This window comes from Limulus polyphemus, unplaced genomic scaffold (genome assembly GCF_000517525.1).
Source record: "Limulus polyphemus unplaced genomic scaffold, Limulus_polyphemus-2.1.2 Scaffold616, whole genome shotgun sequence".
Classification (NCBI taxonomy): domain Eukaryota; kingdom Metazoa; phylum Arthropoda; class Merostomata; order Xiphosura; family Limulidae; genus Limulus; species Limulus polyphemus.
Window position 1 is genome coordinate 54,923 of NW_013666226.1, and position 16,741 is coordinate 71,663.

The 16,741-nt window shown below is 32.0% G+C and overlaps 1 protein-coding gene across 1 annotated transcript in view; it reads left to right on the forward strand.

Annotated features, from left to right (window-relative positions):
- Positions 1-7,651: 7,651 nt before the first annotated feature.
- Positions 7,652-16,741, forward strand: part of LOC106459484 (nuclear receptor subfamily 2 group E member 1-like) — a 50,609-nt gene continuing 41,519 nt past the window's right edge. The window contains exons 1-2 of the mRNA XM_022385984.1: positions 7,652-7,774; positions 8,378-8,464. Coding sequence (XP_022241692.1) covers positions 8,455-8,464 — 10 coding nt within the window. The 5' untranslated portion in view covers positions 7,652-7,774; positions 8,378-8,454. The remainder of the gene's footprint in view (positions 7,775-8,377; positions 8,465-16,741) is intronic.

Below are 16,741 nucleotides of genomic sequence, written 5' to 3' on the forward strand. Positions count from 1 at the left end.
TGTACCTCCAAAATGCGCCTACTCTTCACTTATTTCATCAGTCTCGAAGTAATTCTTTAATCAGCACATCTTTAGTAAAAACTACGCAGAAAAATGAAATGTTATCGTGAACAAAAATACATGTTAACTCTGTAAAAGACTTAAATAGCACTCTTGAGCCTTTTCCACTATATTGTAGGTCAGGAAGTAGAAAACACAGTGCGGACATTCCGACACAAATTTTCAACTCTTTCGACTGTACAAAGGATGAAATATATTTGATAGTAATAATCGTTTATTTTTTTATGCTTTAATGTCAAGTAGATAATATACGAGTTAAAATTCCAAAATAATATTTATTAATTAACATTTATTCCCCACTTAAAACTTTTTATACACTGACTCTATAACGTTTGTAATAGTAGGTTTATTTTTAGTCCAATTTAAGCATTATGCCTAAAACTTAAATGTAACGTAAGGCTTAGCTGAAACACTAATTGGTAAATTGTATTTTGCTTTTCATTACAACTCAATGTCATAAAACTTCTGAATTAAACTATTTTGCTGTTATATCGCCGAAGTTATCAAAAAATAAAGAATAAAAACAAACCTCTCTAACAAATCAACATGAATATTGAGCATTCAACATAAGCACCATAGTTGGCTTAAGAACAATCAGGTGATAGTTTTGTTACTAAGCAACGATGTATATTGTTCCCATTACCAAAAAAAAATAGAGTGAAAGCGTTCTCTACAGAGTGACAAAGCTTTTTACAATTAGTGAAGCCTTATAGATAATAGCAGAAATATTTGCAGTCAGGATGATACATATTCTGTGGACCCCTATCCTAGGGTACTAAAAATTATACGCAGTAAATTTTAGATATAATTGTAAGGAATTTTACTAAAATACAAATTTATCTATATGAATGCATTGAACATTAATATCCTAATTTTTATTATTACTCCATCAAATCTTCAAATCACAAGTTTTAAATATTTTGAAATTTTCATCGGTGCTCTCAGATTAGAGCTAAAAGCTGTGTTAGCTGAGTAGCAGTTTCTTTGCTGCGAAAACACTCTCAACCTAAACTAACTTTTGTTCTACCTCAGTATCAACGGCCCCCCAGTGGTACAGCGGTATGTCTGCAGACTTACAACGCTAAAATCCGGGTTTCGATACCCGTGGTGGGCAGAACACCGATAGTCTATTGTGTAGCTTTGTGCTTAACTTCAAACAAAAAAAAAAACAGTATCAACGTTTCTTGTTATGACATTTCTTTAGGCTAAAATGTTCTCGTTAAAAAATAAATGGAAAAATATTCGGTAATATCAAATAAAATATAGCCTTTACTTAAGTATTTATCTTTGATGATAAATGTCTAACAGCTCAGCAATCAAAATGGAATAAAAGTGTTATTATATTCCAAGTACGAGGGTTCATATCAAAGACATTTGGGAGATTAGATCCACGAAGGAAACATTCTTAACTAATATGTCATACACACCACTTCAATTCTATAAAAATGCTATAGAAAACTAAGAATGTGTTTCATAATTACAGAAACTCTTAGAAATATACATTTTCTCAATAACATTTAGTTTCGGTCGTTGGAACTTCGATACCACTTTATACTAGTACTAACCACCTGAAAACGGTTCTGTGTTTATTTACCAAAAGATATACTAATAAATTGATATAGATGACATATTCTATTTAGAATCTTGCAAAATATCATAAACAGGTTATCCCGAACATTGCACTTCCATTTCCACAACAAATATCTTAAAATAATTTGGCATCATATACGAACATTTCTCGTTAAAATAGTTTTGACAACTGAACAAAATGATGGTTTGTTTATGTTCTATCGTAATGATCAGTACCCGAATCTATTATAGTTTACTGTCCTATTATGATGGTTTGCGCTCTGTTTACTTTCCTTTTGTTTGCACGAAGCTACACAATGGACTATCTGTGTTCTGTCCACTGCTGGTATTGAAACCCGATCTTTAGCATTATAATTCCGCAGATTTATCATTGAGTCACTGAGCTGCGTTTAGTTTGCTACCCATTCTTTGCTATATTGATTTCGGCGTGTGCTCTTCTCTTAGGTTTTATTTCACTTAGTTTTCTACAACTTCCTTACTGTCCGCTGAAATTTAATTTATAGCTAACACCAAAATATAGTTTATCATCTCAAAAAAGTAAAGCAAGTAGTAATTTGATTATATATTATAATTGTATAGATAAAATTTGATGAAAAATAATCATACACTTCTCTTGGAAATGTGTGAGCATAACAATTACAACATAGCTTACCTTTGGAAGTCATTTAGAATGCCACTTCTGCTCTCTTCGGAACCCATCAATACACAAACTTTTCTTATGTCTAATAATGAAACCGACTTCTTTACCAAGTTACGCCTTTCCAGCTTTCTACCCTGTAATGTAAAATTAAACTGGCGTTTATAACATACGTAAATTAAGCATGTACTTTCAAGTAAAATGTATATAGATAATGTGAAAACGAACCAACGTAAGACACCTAAGAAATATTTTATTTAAGTCTCCAATAACATATTTATTTGACTTCTTCATTCAAGACTTTTATCTGATGAATATATATATATGTGTGTGTGTGTATTTACTCCTTGGTAATATTATTGTTATTTGTAAGACTAACCATAAAATTGTATTATTGGTTTACAATATTTATGTGGAGTTGTGGTTGTATTCATCGTATCACAAATATTCTGATTCGCATATATATTCAATCAGTTGTGCCATCCAACAAAATAAATTATCTTAATTAAGAGTGCATGTTATCTTTGGTAAGCATTGTAATCAGAAGGGGATACGTAAACAGGATTTGGATAAAATAATAGAAACAGTTGTTCATAGAGGTTGAGTATGGTTTTGGGCAACCATGAATATGTAGGGTAGCACTAATTATCTTTGGTATTGAAAAGGCAAATGATTGAAAGGTTTCAAGAGAAATGGTTAATCATTCCATAATAATAACAAGAATAACTACACAGGAAGTGCTGTCAATTTAAGCCTTTAAGAATAACCAGTAATGGTTCGATAACCAAGAGTAGATGGGTCAAACTTCTTCACTTTGAGAAATCAGTGTGTTAGATAATTATATCATTATCTTCTTAAGCATCATTACTATCACCTTAGAGTAAACTTGGCCTCCACAAAGGTTCTTACAGTAACTAGTTGTTATTTTGTATATCATTTCAATAACTAGATTAAGAAGATACCAAGAATATTTGGTGGTGCATCCCATTATAAAACTGCTTTCACTGCTTAGAGTTGGAAACAAACACGTGGGGCGTATGTTACCTTTTAAAGTTCTTACAAATTCTATTCAAAGGAGAAAAGGTAAATACTGAATCATCCGAGAAAGCCATCTTTCGTCCCATATCCTGAATCTACAAGTTGGGATTCAAGCATCACTGCATGTACAAACGTGCCTTTTCTCTTAAAGTGTTTGTATCGTATTGTGTATGTGCCTTTCAGGCACTGTAAGGATTTAACTTTTAAGATACTATCTCCAGTGACTGAACTCTTGTTGTACAATAGTTGTTGCTTGCGTCCACATAAATGTTTTTTTACTTTCGTTTAAGATTACAGATTATCTGGTGTTCCAGATCCTTCATTAACATGTTCTTTTTTACTTTGCTGTTCTTTGCACTTTAAGTTTTACCAGTAATCTGTACAGACTTGGTTACAGATGCATTGTCAACTATCACATTTCTTTCAAAGGCGTTAGATCCTAATTAAAAGAAATTATATCTGAAGTATGGCAGATACACAAACACAGAGAATTTGGACAAAAAAATCACAAAAGCTGTTGTCCAAAGAAGTTCAACTGACGTTTGACAGCCGTGAATCAGATGGGAATAAGATGGTAAATGACTTCAATGTTTAGTATGTAGACTTGACTATTCACAATAAGGGCTTTGTTAGGTTGCTAAGGGAACAAGAGAGTTTTTGTCCTGACGTATATGTATAAATTGATACCGAAAAATATTCTTTAATTGCTATAAATCACTATTAGCTGATTATTTTGAGGTTCGAAAAGTTAGTAAAAAATAAATAAAGGTAATATGTTATCAATACTTGATTTATGATAGCTTGCGCTTATGATAAAAAAGTGTATCAGACGAATATGTCAATGGCTCCATCACCCAAGTTTAATTACTCGAGCATTCATCTTTCCTTTCACACAGACTTGATTTTCGCCTAGTTATTCCAAAACCTAACTATTTTGATAGAGAATTGTCTTTTATTTATATTCGAATTTCAACTCATTGTAGAAATATTTTGCTCATGCTTTATATAAGTGTACTAGCCCCATCGTCGTTGATTGCCAGAGTCAATATCCTAATACTAGTCAAACATTCATAATTTATATAACTTGCTTTGAAGAAATCGTGGAGCTCTCTTGATTAACATGGGAGAAGAACTTAAATTTTGAGTTTCTATAACAATAACGTGAACACACGTTATATTTCTTTGGTGGTTAATAAATAATTTAAGAGTTAATTTACCTTAGCGATGCACTCATGTGTGCTTTGCGTTACAGCTATACATATATATACGTTACACTGCTTTCACGACTAATACGTCTATTTTAACTGTTTTAAATTGTCTACGTTAGGCATATCCACGAGTAAGATGGATAAATAGACTAAATAAGTGAAAATTACCTAAATGGCCTCAGATACACGAATCCTTACGGTCTCTGAAAAAAAGAAAAATATCGATTATGTAGGAAAACTAACAGATGCTAAATTTGTTGTAAGTTATTAGTGCTTATTTGGAAAGCTTTGAATTAAACAAATAACAATAGTTTAAATTTGAAATTAGTACTTTAAGTACGGAGTGAAACAGATGTAAAAATGTAATTGTTTGTAATTAAGCACAAAGCTACACAATAAGCTATCTGTGCTCTGGCCACCACGGGTATCGAAACCGGTTTCTAGCGTTGTAAGTCCGCAGACATGGCGCTGTGCCACTGGGGGGGGGGGGGGACTCACGAATTCGAAAATATCAAGTTTTGTGTAAAATCGTTGTTATTACATAATTGACCGAGTCGCATATTAGAAAGTTTCAGGATTATATTTATAAATAATGTTACCAATTACCCATGTAATTGAAACCCTAAGTGTCTGGAAGTTTCGCAATTAAATATATAATAAATAATTTTGCGCTGAAAACAAAAACTACTCAGCCACTATCTCCCACTAAGATGCAGTTTCGTTTTCCCAAAATTGCAAATAACACTAACTCCCTGAACATAAAAGAGTAAAACAAAGGTTACTTCTACACGGCATTCACAAGGAGTAAGACCAGCATTAATCTTACCCCACATCACTTCTACATGGCGTTCACAAGGGGTAAGACGAGCACTAATCTTACACCAGGAAAAATAAAACAAACATTACTTTTTCAAGGAGTTCACAAGTGGTAAGACGAGCATTAATCTTACACCACATCAATTCTACATGTCGTTCACAAGGGGTAAGACGAGCATTAATCTTACACCACATCACTTCTACATGTCGTTCACAAAGGGTAAGACGAGCATTAATCTTACACCACATCACTTCTACATGTCGTTCACAAAGGGTAAGACGAGCATTAATCTTACACCACATCACTTCTACATGGCGTTCACAAGGGGTAAGACGAGCACCAGGAGAAATAAAACAAACATTACTTTTTCATGGCGTTCACAAGTGGTAAGACTTGCATCAATCTTTCACCAGGAGAAGTAAAAGAAATGCCATACCTACATAGTTTTTACAAAGGATGAAACTAGTATTACTCTTACATCAAGAGGAGTAAAATAAATATTACTTCTACACAGCGTTTACAAGGGGTAAGACGAGCCTTACCCTTACACCAAAAGGAGAAATATATATATATCACTAGCCAAAGAATAAAGAAGACATCATTCTAATTTCACGATAAAAAACAAAAACCTCGTTTCTCTTCTTTCACAGTATAAGTAATGTTTTTCTTCCACTACATAAGGAGTGAGACAAATAGTATACCCATTGCATTTAGATAGTGAATAAGGAAAAGTTTCCTTTAATCCTGATCATAGAAATTAAAATAAATTACGCTTCAACGCCTGTAACGAAGGGATAAAAAGAAACTCAGTCTTACTGACTTTAAATTAGGAATAAATCACAATTCGCGTCGTATTCTGTACACAAAACGTAAAATAATCATTCATGTTTCACGCACACAAGGAATGACATTATAATCATTTTATGCTATATGCAAAAGAAATAATATAAAACTGTCAATATTTCATGAACACAAGAAGTAATACAAAATCATATTTGCTTTATGTGCGCCAGGAAAAATACAAACACACTCGAATTTGAAATGAGCAAGAAGTAACCCAGAAACATAACTTACTCAACAAAAATTAAAAATATAAAGATCTTTATTCTCCTACGTACATAAGAAATCCAGTCAAAAGACTGCCTTATACAAGGTAAAAAAATTCCCTAGTTCCTCTATGCGGGAAGAAAAGAAATATAAAGATATTTATTCTCCTACGTACATAAGGAATCCACTCAAAAGACTGTCTTATACAAGGTAAGAAAATCCCCTGGTGCCTCTATGCAGGCAGAAAAAAAAATTCAAGACGTTTAATAACCCGATTCTATTTCATGCACACTAGGAGCACGTTAAAATTATATTACTTACCGTACAGAAGAATTAAGGCAATGATTACCTTCAAAGAATGCAATACAAGTACTTAAAGAGTATGTCCATAACCTATATAACATCATTTGAACTTCTAGGATAATTACATTTAAAAAAGAGTTATCCTAGCCATTTTAAGCAAACCGTGTAAAATACCAATCATTCTTAAAGCTCAATATATACATATATATATATGTTTCCTTCTCAGTTATTCGGAGTTTGTATTTCTGTATTTCGCGTCCAGTAAGATCTAATACTGCATGTTTATTATTAGCAGTGATAATGCCTCACGCGATTGATTATCTACGTTTAAGTAGCACAAAGCATTATAGGAAGTTTTAATCCAGGATTATCAAAGAATATCGCTTCAGAATTTAATTTCCTCAATTTAGCTTAATGCCATGTTTCGTACACAAACTACAGAATACCTATCATAACCTAGTATTGTATCTATTCATTTTCATGTCATTCACCCAACTAGCTCCATTACTCGTAAATCTGTCGTTTAGACCTTGCAGCTCTTGCTATTTGCCATTTGTAAATAATACATTATATAAAAGATACTGCCCGACACGAGCGCGTACGCCTGCCTGTTATGCCTTTCTGTCTACCCACCCGCGTGCTGCGAGTTCCACGCACGGGCCACTCGCGCTGCCTCATCCTCTCGTGTCACGCGCGTAGCTTCCACGCGAGAAGAAAAATTGAGCGTCTGATCTCTGTACCGCGCTGCGCATCCCCGAAGCAACACCTGGTAACTTTCCCAAAGTATTTAATTCGTCTGATGACATGCTGGCGCACATAAAAGCAGAGACTGGTTAGCCACCGTTTCCATTTGTATAAAATTTAACTTTTTGGTCAGTTGCGGAAGTCGTCGGTCTGTGCTGCTGCTCGTCTCTTTGAAAAGTTTTCTCTTTTTAGAACTTTCCACCGAACGGTTACAATTTCACTTCTTTTTCATTCACAGATCGTAGGAACTGATACCATATAATCAGTTAAACGCTGTCTGCCTACTTAAGTTATACTCCCTTCAAACATCTATCGCCATCTTCCTAATGGGTAAGCCTCTCCATGTCTTATTCTTTATAAAACCACTACTTTTAAGAGGTCTAACATCGGATATATATTTCTATAGCTTTTATATTCTTATGAAACACGAAGTAAGAACTTGTTTAAAAAACATACTAGTTTACATTACACCATAATACATACCCCACAGTTTAGAGTGGTTTATCTTTGCGTATTACTTATTTCAATTCATCTTACAAAAATAATAAATACTTTTCACTATAATTACTTTTATAGGAAATAAAAAATGGACGAACTTAAGATCTGATAAAATACGATAACGAATCGGTTGAAATTTTAACTGCGTATTTTTACAAATGAATTACACAATTACCCTGAAGAAATAGCTTTTGTTTTCAATCACTTTATCCACAACGAACATGATGAGTGTTATTAATATTCTTATAGCATCTCTTTTCTGTTAAGACTGACATATTTAAATGCATATAAATACAAGGTATTAGCATGGGTAAAACTTGCCATTATAAAACTGTCTTCACTGTTGCAGTAATTTGCAAACGCTTCAAAATACATTAATTTTAAGCTGTTTGTTACTACCTGCTGCAAAGTTAACTAGTGTACCTTGTGTTACAGAGACTTAGGTCTGAGATCTCTTAGCAACGCCTCCTTTAGTATCTGAGTTACAGCTGGTTTCAATCAGACCTAAAAATATGGAGAAACGTAAGTATACTTATGGAATATTTAAGAGAGCACAGTAACGCAACGTAAAATAAGCATAACATAAATATCCCTACTATGTGTAATTTCATGACTATGTCGTTTGTAGCATTAGCTAGAATTATATATATATAATATTTTACTCACCACAGTGAACCCACATTTGTATAAGATTTGTAGAATATTTGGGATTGTTGCTGCTAACTTATTTTTCTGATTTATTCAACAAACAAACTATTTAAAATACTCAATATATATATACTTCAAATCCTATATAAATATAGGTTTGCTGTGTTGAATAAAATATAACCAAACATATACATTCTAACACAATAAGAAACTTTGTCTTGTCCTTTCGATTTATTTCTGTCCAGAGTTACCGATGATGGTGGAATTCACCGAAACCGGTATAACTCAGTCACAACCGAAATAATAGATTAGACTTCAAGCTTACTTTTAGTTTATAGTAAAATGTTTGTATTTTCTTTGATGTCTCATGCTTTCATTAGCACATTAGCTAACATTCGGATTTATCACTTATTCATATTGAGTACGTTTATTGTAATCATACACGTGTTATTTGTTTTAAAATGTATTTATAAGTTCATAAGTTCTGCTAATACAAAGCAAGGCGTGTTATATAGATAAATAAGTTAACACTAAATAGCATTATGTTCAGTTTTACACGTTCAATTTAAATTCTTAAAATACATCTGTGTTTTCGAATCATTATTTTCTATGTACATTGTTCTTAAGATGACTATTAAGACTTAAACATATTAATAATAATAACTTCTGATAAGAGTAAATTATGTACTTAAATCAACCTTGCCATCCGTATAACTAATTAAAAATAATTTTCTCACATTTATGCGTACAAAGATTAGAATGCATTGTTTCATCAATGGCGTACCTTCGCTTTCAACGAAACTGTCGGCCGTAATCCCAATAATATCTCACGAGATTCGTGTTATTTATATAGAAAGGTCAGTAGTTCATAAAGAGAACGCGTGGATGGTGTCAGTATGAACAAGATAATATGTTTAAACACCGAGTCTTTATAATTATTCAGTTGCTAAAAAAAGCAGTTATTCTATTTAGTTTGTTTTTTTTATTGGAAGTGTGATTTATTTCTGAGTGGTGTATTTTGTATTTCTGAAAATAAATTTCCTGGTGGATATAGCAAGTATGCATTTAGAAATGCGGCAATGAAAGGGAAAGTTACGACTATTTACCCAATTACAACAATGTAAGGTAAAAATAACTCTCACATCAAAAATATTTTTATCTATTGCTTTAAGACTATTGTTGTAGGTTAACGTGCAAACTTTTCATCTTGATCATCGCCGTTGTTTTAAATACGTTATCAGTAAGAGTGGTAAACCCCTGTGCAAATGTTTCTTCCGTGTTTCTAGAACTTCAAATTAAGACTATACGTCCTCCATTCCTAAAAGGGTTTGTCTCAATAATTGTAAAATAGTATCATTCTTACATAAACATATTACAAATACTTTGTGTTTCTCATTGGACCACTTTCAGCTAAAGCTGTAAGAAATAACGAACCTTTATTGACATCTAACTGTAAATAAACTATCCATAATAAACTATAAAACGAATTAGTTATTCGTTGACATTGTATTTTTGTGTTATATTCTGAGACTCATAATGTTTTTAGAATGTTGTATAATAATTTGACAATGGAAAGCGCTGATACACAAAAACCACTAAGTCAGTTTCACTTGTAGTCACAAAAGGTAGTGGAAACGTTACTTATACAAGCTTCCGACAAGAAAGTCGAAACAGGTAAGCCAGTTACGCTGATTCGTTGCACTATGCTCTATCGCACGTTGGACGAAAGCATTTTTCTATCAGAGTTAAAGAACTTTACTTGACTTTCAAACTTTAAATATATTAATGTGCGTGAACTTCTTTATTAGTTTCGATTGGTTCAAAGTGTGACTCCAGATCACTTAAAACTACTTTAATTGAAAACAAAAACGAGTTATTTCGTACATTTTAATGTACTTTAGGCTTTAATAAAAATAATTTTAGTTAACAGATACATTTCCTTTTATAAGTATGCCGTATCATTAAACAGAAAGGAGTTTGTAAATATCTGTTTAACTCGGAATTTCTAAGTTTACTTTTTTATTTACGCACACCTTCATATTTTTAAGGTGTTTAAATCTGTATATATGATTTTTTTCGTTTTATATTATGCAATGTAAAATACATGGGCACAGAAATGACAAAACCTGTATTACAAACAATTAACATCTGTGAGCTGAATATATTATATATTTGTTATTTCAATGTATTTTATCTTGAGGTTACGGGAAATATATGTACTGGTGGTAAGCGGCTCTTTTGTAATTTGTTATGTTTTTACATGTCGTATGTGATACAGTATTATATATACTGAAGTAGAATCCATTGTTAAATAGTCAATTTGACAAATTATTTTATATGTATGGCAGTATATATTATACACTAGTGTAAAAACAAAATAAAGAAGCCGCTTAATACTACCACATTTCCTTTGAGAACGATGCTGTTAAAGCAGTTGTGTTTTTCTGATGTCTCATAGCTTCATAGCTAACATTCTGATTTCATTTATCCCACGTTAAACAGAAAGTCGAATGCGCTGATTCGTTACACCATGCAGCTTTACTTATATAATAACATGAGAGGTGGAATTCTCGAAACCGATATAACTCAGTCAATTTCACTATCAGTCATAATAATTAGTCGAAACGTCAGTTGTACAATCTTCTGACATGAAATCCGAAATAGTGTTTCTTTCTTATTAAACACTAAAATAGCTTGAAATAATGAGTATGTCTTATATAGTGTTTCTTTCTTATTAAACACAAAGCTACACAACGAGCTATCTTTGTTCTCCCCATCGCAGGCATCGAAACTAGCTTTTTACCGTTATAGCTCCTTAGACTTACCGCTGAACCACTGGGCACCTTTTCTGTAGTGTTTTCTGTGTAGTTAAATAAAACAACATAGATGATAATTGTATGCTTTCCTTTATTCATAATTTATTACGGTATATTCTTGTCGTAACTATGAGTTATGCCTTTTTGCTCTTGAAGTTAGATTTTGGTTATAATAACGACAAAACGCATACTGAACAATAAGCAAATAAATAACAATAGAATATTTTAAACTACATAAGTAATACGGGAATAACAAAGCTGGCCACATTTGTGACAGACCTGTGACCATTGTTAGGAGAACTCAAAGACGAAAAAGAATGTTTATAGATGTGTGTTCAACATCTCCAAAAATAAATAAGATGGAAGTTATGTACTAACCAAGTAGGCTGATGTTTAGTGCAAGAAAAATTTGTAAATTCTAAAAAAAAAAAGTTAGAAGCCGTATTCAAAGTTTTCGGGAGAGAGTTTGGTCAAAAAGAAATTTATATATATGAACCCGTTGAAACTGTTAGTTTATAAATAAAGATGTATTCAACATGGCTGAAATACAAATCATATTGTATATGGAATCGTGAAATCTAACATATATTATTATATATAAGGATTAGGAGAATATGATCGATGACGCCTTACTTATTTCCTAGTTAATATGAGCTCAGAATAAATTACAATGGAGCGTTCTAAAAAACATGGTGTTGTGGTGGGTATGACGGTTAATCTTTGTGGCAAAGAAGAGGGGTGCCCAAACAATAGCTTGGAATACCTGAACAACGATGAAGAAGGACTATGAGAAGAAACTAGCCAAAAATCCATGTTGTCCAATGGACGCAGGAGTAATGCAGCGGGAATAACGAGTCGTCTGATTGATGGGAATAGTTGGGAATGATTTTGTAATGATTGCGAATTCCTGTCCATTTATGCTACCGTTTCCTTTTTTTTTTTGTGGTTGAAGTAAAACAGTCCATATTGTTTAAAAATTGGCTTGTTAAAACAAAGCGAGAGGTATCTTTATAGCAAACCCTTGTAAACGCATTTCAATACACTGTCGTTAGATTAAACGCCACTTGTTGGTAGATGTCCAGAAGTTTCTTATTCGGGTTTCATGAATATTCACTGTATTAGCTATTACTGAAATCTGACGTTATAGTATTTATGCTTCTTTTCAATCAAATAAAAAGGGAATATGTAAAATTAAATGCTAGTTTTATTGGTGTTACTCGTCTAATATTGTGTAATGATAACGGTGAAAAAAGAACGTAATGTAACTGCTCTTTTAAGAAACTATTTTGTGAAAGTGGTCCCACACTGTAGGTTATATGTAAATATGAAAATGTTTAAAATAGCTTCATCCAACTAAAATCGTTTTGTCAAAACCTTGCATATTTGTTTTTCTTTCATACAACTATTTTTTTTCCAAATTTTTTTCTATTACTTCTAATAAAAGTTAATTTGAAGCGATTCGTAATAAATTCTGAAGTAGGGTCATTTAAAGAAAATTGAAATTTCTGTTTTCTATAATACTGAATTGGAAATTAGGGTTAATTGAGATTAACAGAGATCACTATAAACAGTTTAAGTAAAAAACATGAATAAAAGTTTTATAAATGTAAGTTAATGAAATGGAACAGAATTACTATCTTATTACAATCGCACTTAGTACATTCTTCAGTACAATAGCACTTAGGTAGAGTCTTCAGTACAATCGCACTTAGGTACAGTTTTCAGTACAATCGCACTTAGGTATAGTCTTCAGCATTGTTAAAGAACGTGTCAGTTAAGGTTTGTGTAAGTAGAATTTAATGTTATCATAGGTGAATGAACACAAGAAAGGCATAGCCTAGCGGAATCTAATTCAGCCCCAAATATACTCGATCTTTTAGCCGTGGGGGCGTTATAATGTGGCAGTCAATCCCACTATGCGTTTATAAAGAGTAGACCTAGAGTTGACGGTGGGTGTTGCCGGTCGGGTGCCTTTCATGTGGTCGTACTTGAAAATTATGGACGGCGGCAAATAAACTTGGTAGCTTTACCCAAAACAACTAAAAGAATGCAAGGAAAGGTTCAACATTTATATTACGATTCCAGGCTAAAATGTTACCCTTATTTTATTTTATTTTTCGATCTTTGATGTTGCAGCTTACTCATACTTTCCTGGAAAGTAATTATGTTAAAAAAGTTGAACCACTTAAATATAGTTCATTTTAAATATATCTTTGGGGTATGGCGTATCTGTGGATAGTTACTATTTGTTTAAAATATTTATTTGGGGCATTTTTACCTTTCATTGTCCTGTGTTTGTCTGAAGTCATAATTTAGAAGCTTGAAAATGAAACAGGTTTATGTTAGCGCGAAAGAGTAAAAACTGATAAAGAAATTTCTTTCGACCATATTTGTCTTAATTATTTTAATTATCATCATTTCGAGAGTAGTATGTTAACCAAAAAGAATATCTTTCACAAATCACTTGTTTTCTTCAATGTTAAGAATATAAATTCCATTATATTATTTTTTTTATAAATTTTAATCACTTTGATATCAGTTTAAAAATCATTAGAAACTCAAGATTAAAATCAAATGAATTTTCAGCTCTAGACACTACAATAAATAGTTTACTAGCATATATTCAATCCAACGATGGTAAATCTTACTTTGCTTATTTCCCAAAGTAACAGCTTAACTCTGCTTCATTCAAATTAGTCGAACTATAGTCGTCCTACTATCAACCACAAGAGATGATCCCCTCCATTAGAATAAATCAAACTCATCTTTTGATTATACCCTTAACTAAACTAAGAAATATAGTTTTTCAATTAACAAAACCGAAACCATTGAATTACATTTGCGCTTTTCTATTTTCTTATGATTCCCTTTGTTTTCGATTTTAATCTTTACCTCTTTCCATTTACAGGAATATTCTGCATTTCCATCTCGTTAAGACATGCATGCAATATTACACTTAGTAATGAAAAAAGAGAACACGTTAATATTGACCACACGTTTTTACACCGAAATCAATACAGAAATCACATGTACAGGTCTAGAGAGAGAACAAAAAATAACAGAGATCGCCTGAAGGAAATAAAGATTGTGAAATAATGTACGCTAGAAAATCTTTGTAACTTGTGAAAGACATCGGTTTTAAAGAGATTAGGATGGAATTTTACATATATCTTTCTAAACTTTAATACACGACGCTCTTCATATTGGTATCTGTAAGCTCAAATGTAGTATTAGTTTTTCTTTACTATAGGTACTTTGTGACGTTGTATTTTTATTCTTCATCCAATATAACATAGAGCAATTATTTAGGTGAAGTTAATTAACACAGTACAGCTTCTAATAGCTTTTATATATAATACACAAAGTGAAAATTATCCAGGTTTTTGTAAAATTTGCTTTTCCTTTTCATGTTATAGTTTGAAATATAATATAAAACATTTATAGTTAAACATTAATTAAAAGTAAAATTAAAACTGCTGGTTTTACCTTAGGAATCTATTTTGTATCGTTAAAACAAATGTATTTAAAAAATATTTCTTAAATCGTGGTCAGGGTTTTTCCTGCAAAAAATAATTAAATGCATGTGATCATCATTTCTAAAAAGCTTGATTCGCATGCTAGCTCACTAAACGTGTGATTTTTAGTAAAATCCTTTGTTTATTTAAACTCTTAATGGCGCTTTGGAACATAAATGGTGTTCTATTATTGTTGTTTTTTGCTTGTGTTATAATTTATTCAATTGATTTTGCTACTTTAATCACATATGTTGCAAGTTCTAGTCGGAACTTATATTAGATAACAAAACACTCGCTGTTATCAGATAAGAACTCTAGATATCAGGTATTTGATAAAGAACGTCACCCTTTTTTAGACAACAAAACCTAACACAAGGGTGAAATGTAATCTTAGTAAGAAAGATGTCTTGGAACTGGGACCTACAACAAAATAAACAAATTAAGAGACATGTGTTTGCTTAAACCTACAACTTCCCCAGTAGAAAATTACTATTCACCTGTTCAGCTAGTTGTGGGAAGACAGTTTCTCCTAATAAAACAGGATTATATATATATATATGTGTGTGAGTGGGAAATTTATACATTTATCTAACTGAGGCAAAATACACCTTAAGTTAAAGTTTGTTATAAGAAAATTCCCAGAAAGACGGGTTGTGAGAAGTATTATCAAATTCTGTCACATATATACTATAAACGTTAGTAATTATGTTGACTTTAAAATGCATTACTTCGTATATTGAATAAAACATTTGCTTAGATTATAAAAATATCAACACATTAATATATAACAAACTTTATAGTTTACTGTAAGTTTTGCTATAAAAAAATCGATTCCCGAGGTATCGTGTATCATTTCTGACACAAGACATTTCTTGGACACATGCAACATTTATTTGATATCTATCTGACATAGATTATACGTATGTAGAAGGTAGTACATGTTTATGTGTCGATACATTTACAATAAATGTAGATTTGATAAGTTTAACTATGTTGTTTGTTAGTTCAAGTCTGCATAAAAATAATATATCAATAAATTCATTTGTTTAGCACTATCATTTTAATGTTACTTTTCCGATTTACAGCCATATTACGGGAAAATAAGACAATGATTGTTGGAAATAATTACGAAAACTGTGAGGAAAAAAGTTATACAAAGCAGATATTGTAGGAATGCTAATCTTTTATCGTGTATAAATACTATGCAGTACAGTACATTCACTTGTTAACAGCTGGCATTGAGATTGGTTGTCATCCAACCAATCAGAAAGTACAAAGCCTTTAAAAGTACAAGTAATTGAACCATACTCAGTAGTAGCAGTAATAGTGTGAATCTAGTCATGGCTTCTAGAACCAAATACTCCATAGAAAGCGTGTGGAAATAAGAAATATTAGCTGGAGAAAGATGTGAAGGAGTGGAAAGGAGAACAGCATCATAGTCAATGCAGAACATCTACAGTGAAGGATGTGAAGGAGTAGAAAAGGAGAACAGCATTATAGTCAATGTAGAACATCTACAGTGAAGGATGTGAAGGAGTAGAAAGAGAACAGCATTACAGTCAATGTAGAACATCTACAGTGAAGGATGTGAAGGAGTAGAAAGGAGAACAGCATTATAATCAATGTAGAACATCTACAGTGAAGGATGTGAAGGAGTAGAAAGGAGAACAGCATTATAGTCAATATAGAACATCTACAGTGAAGGATGTAAAGGAGTAAAAAGGAGAACAGCATTATAGTCAATATAAAACATCTAGTGAAATGCTGGCTTAGATGAAACGTTTCTGAACCTTGGGTAATGTATTAGATATCGTAAATAA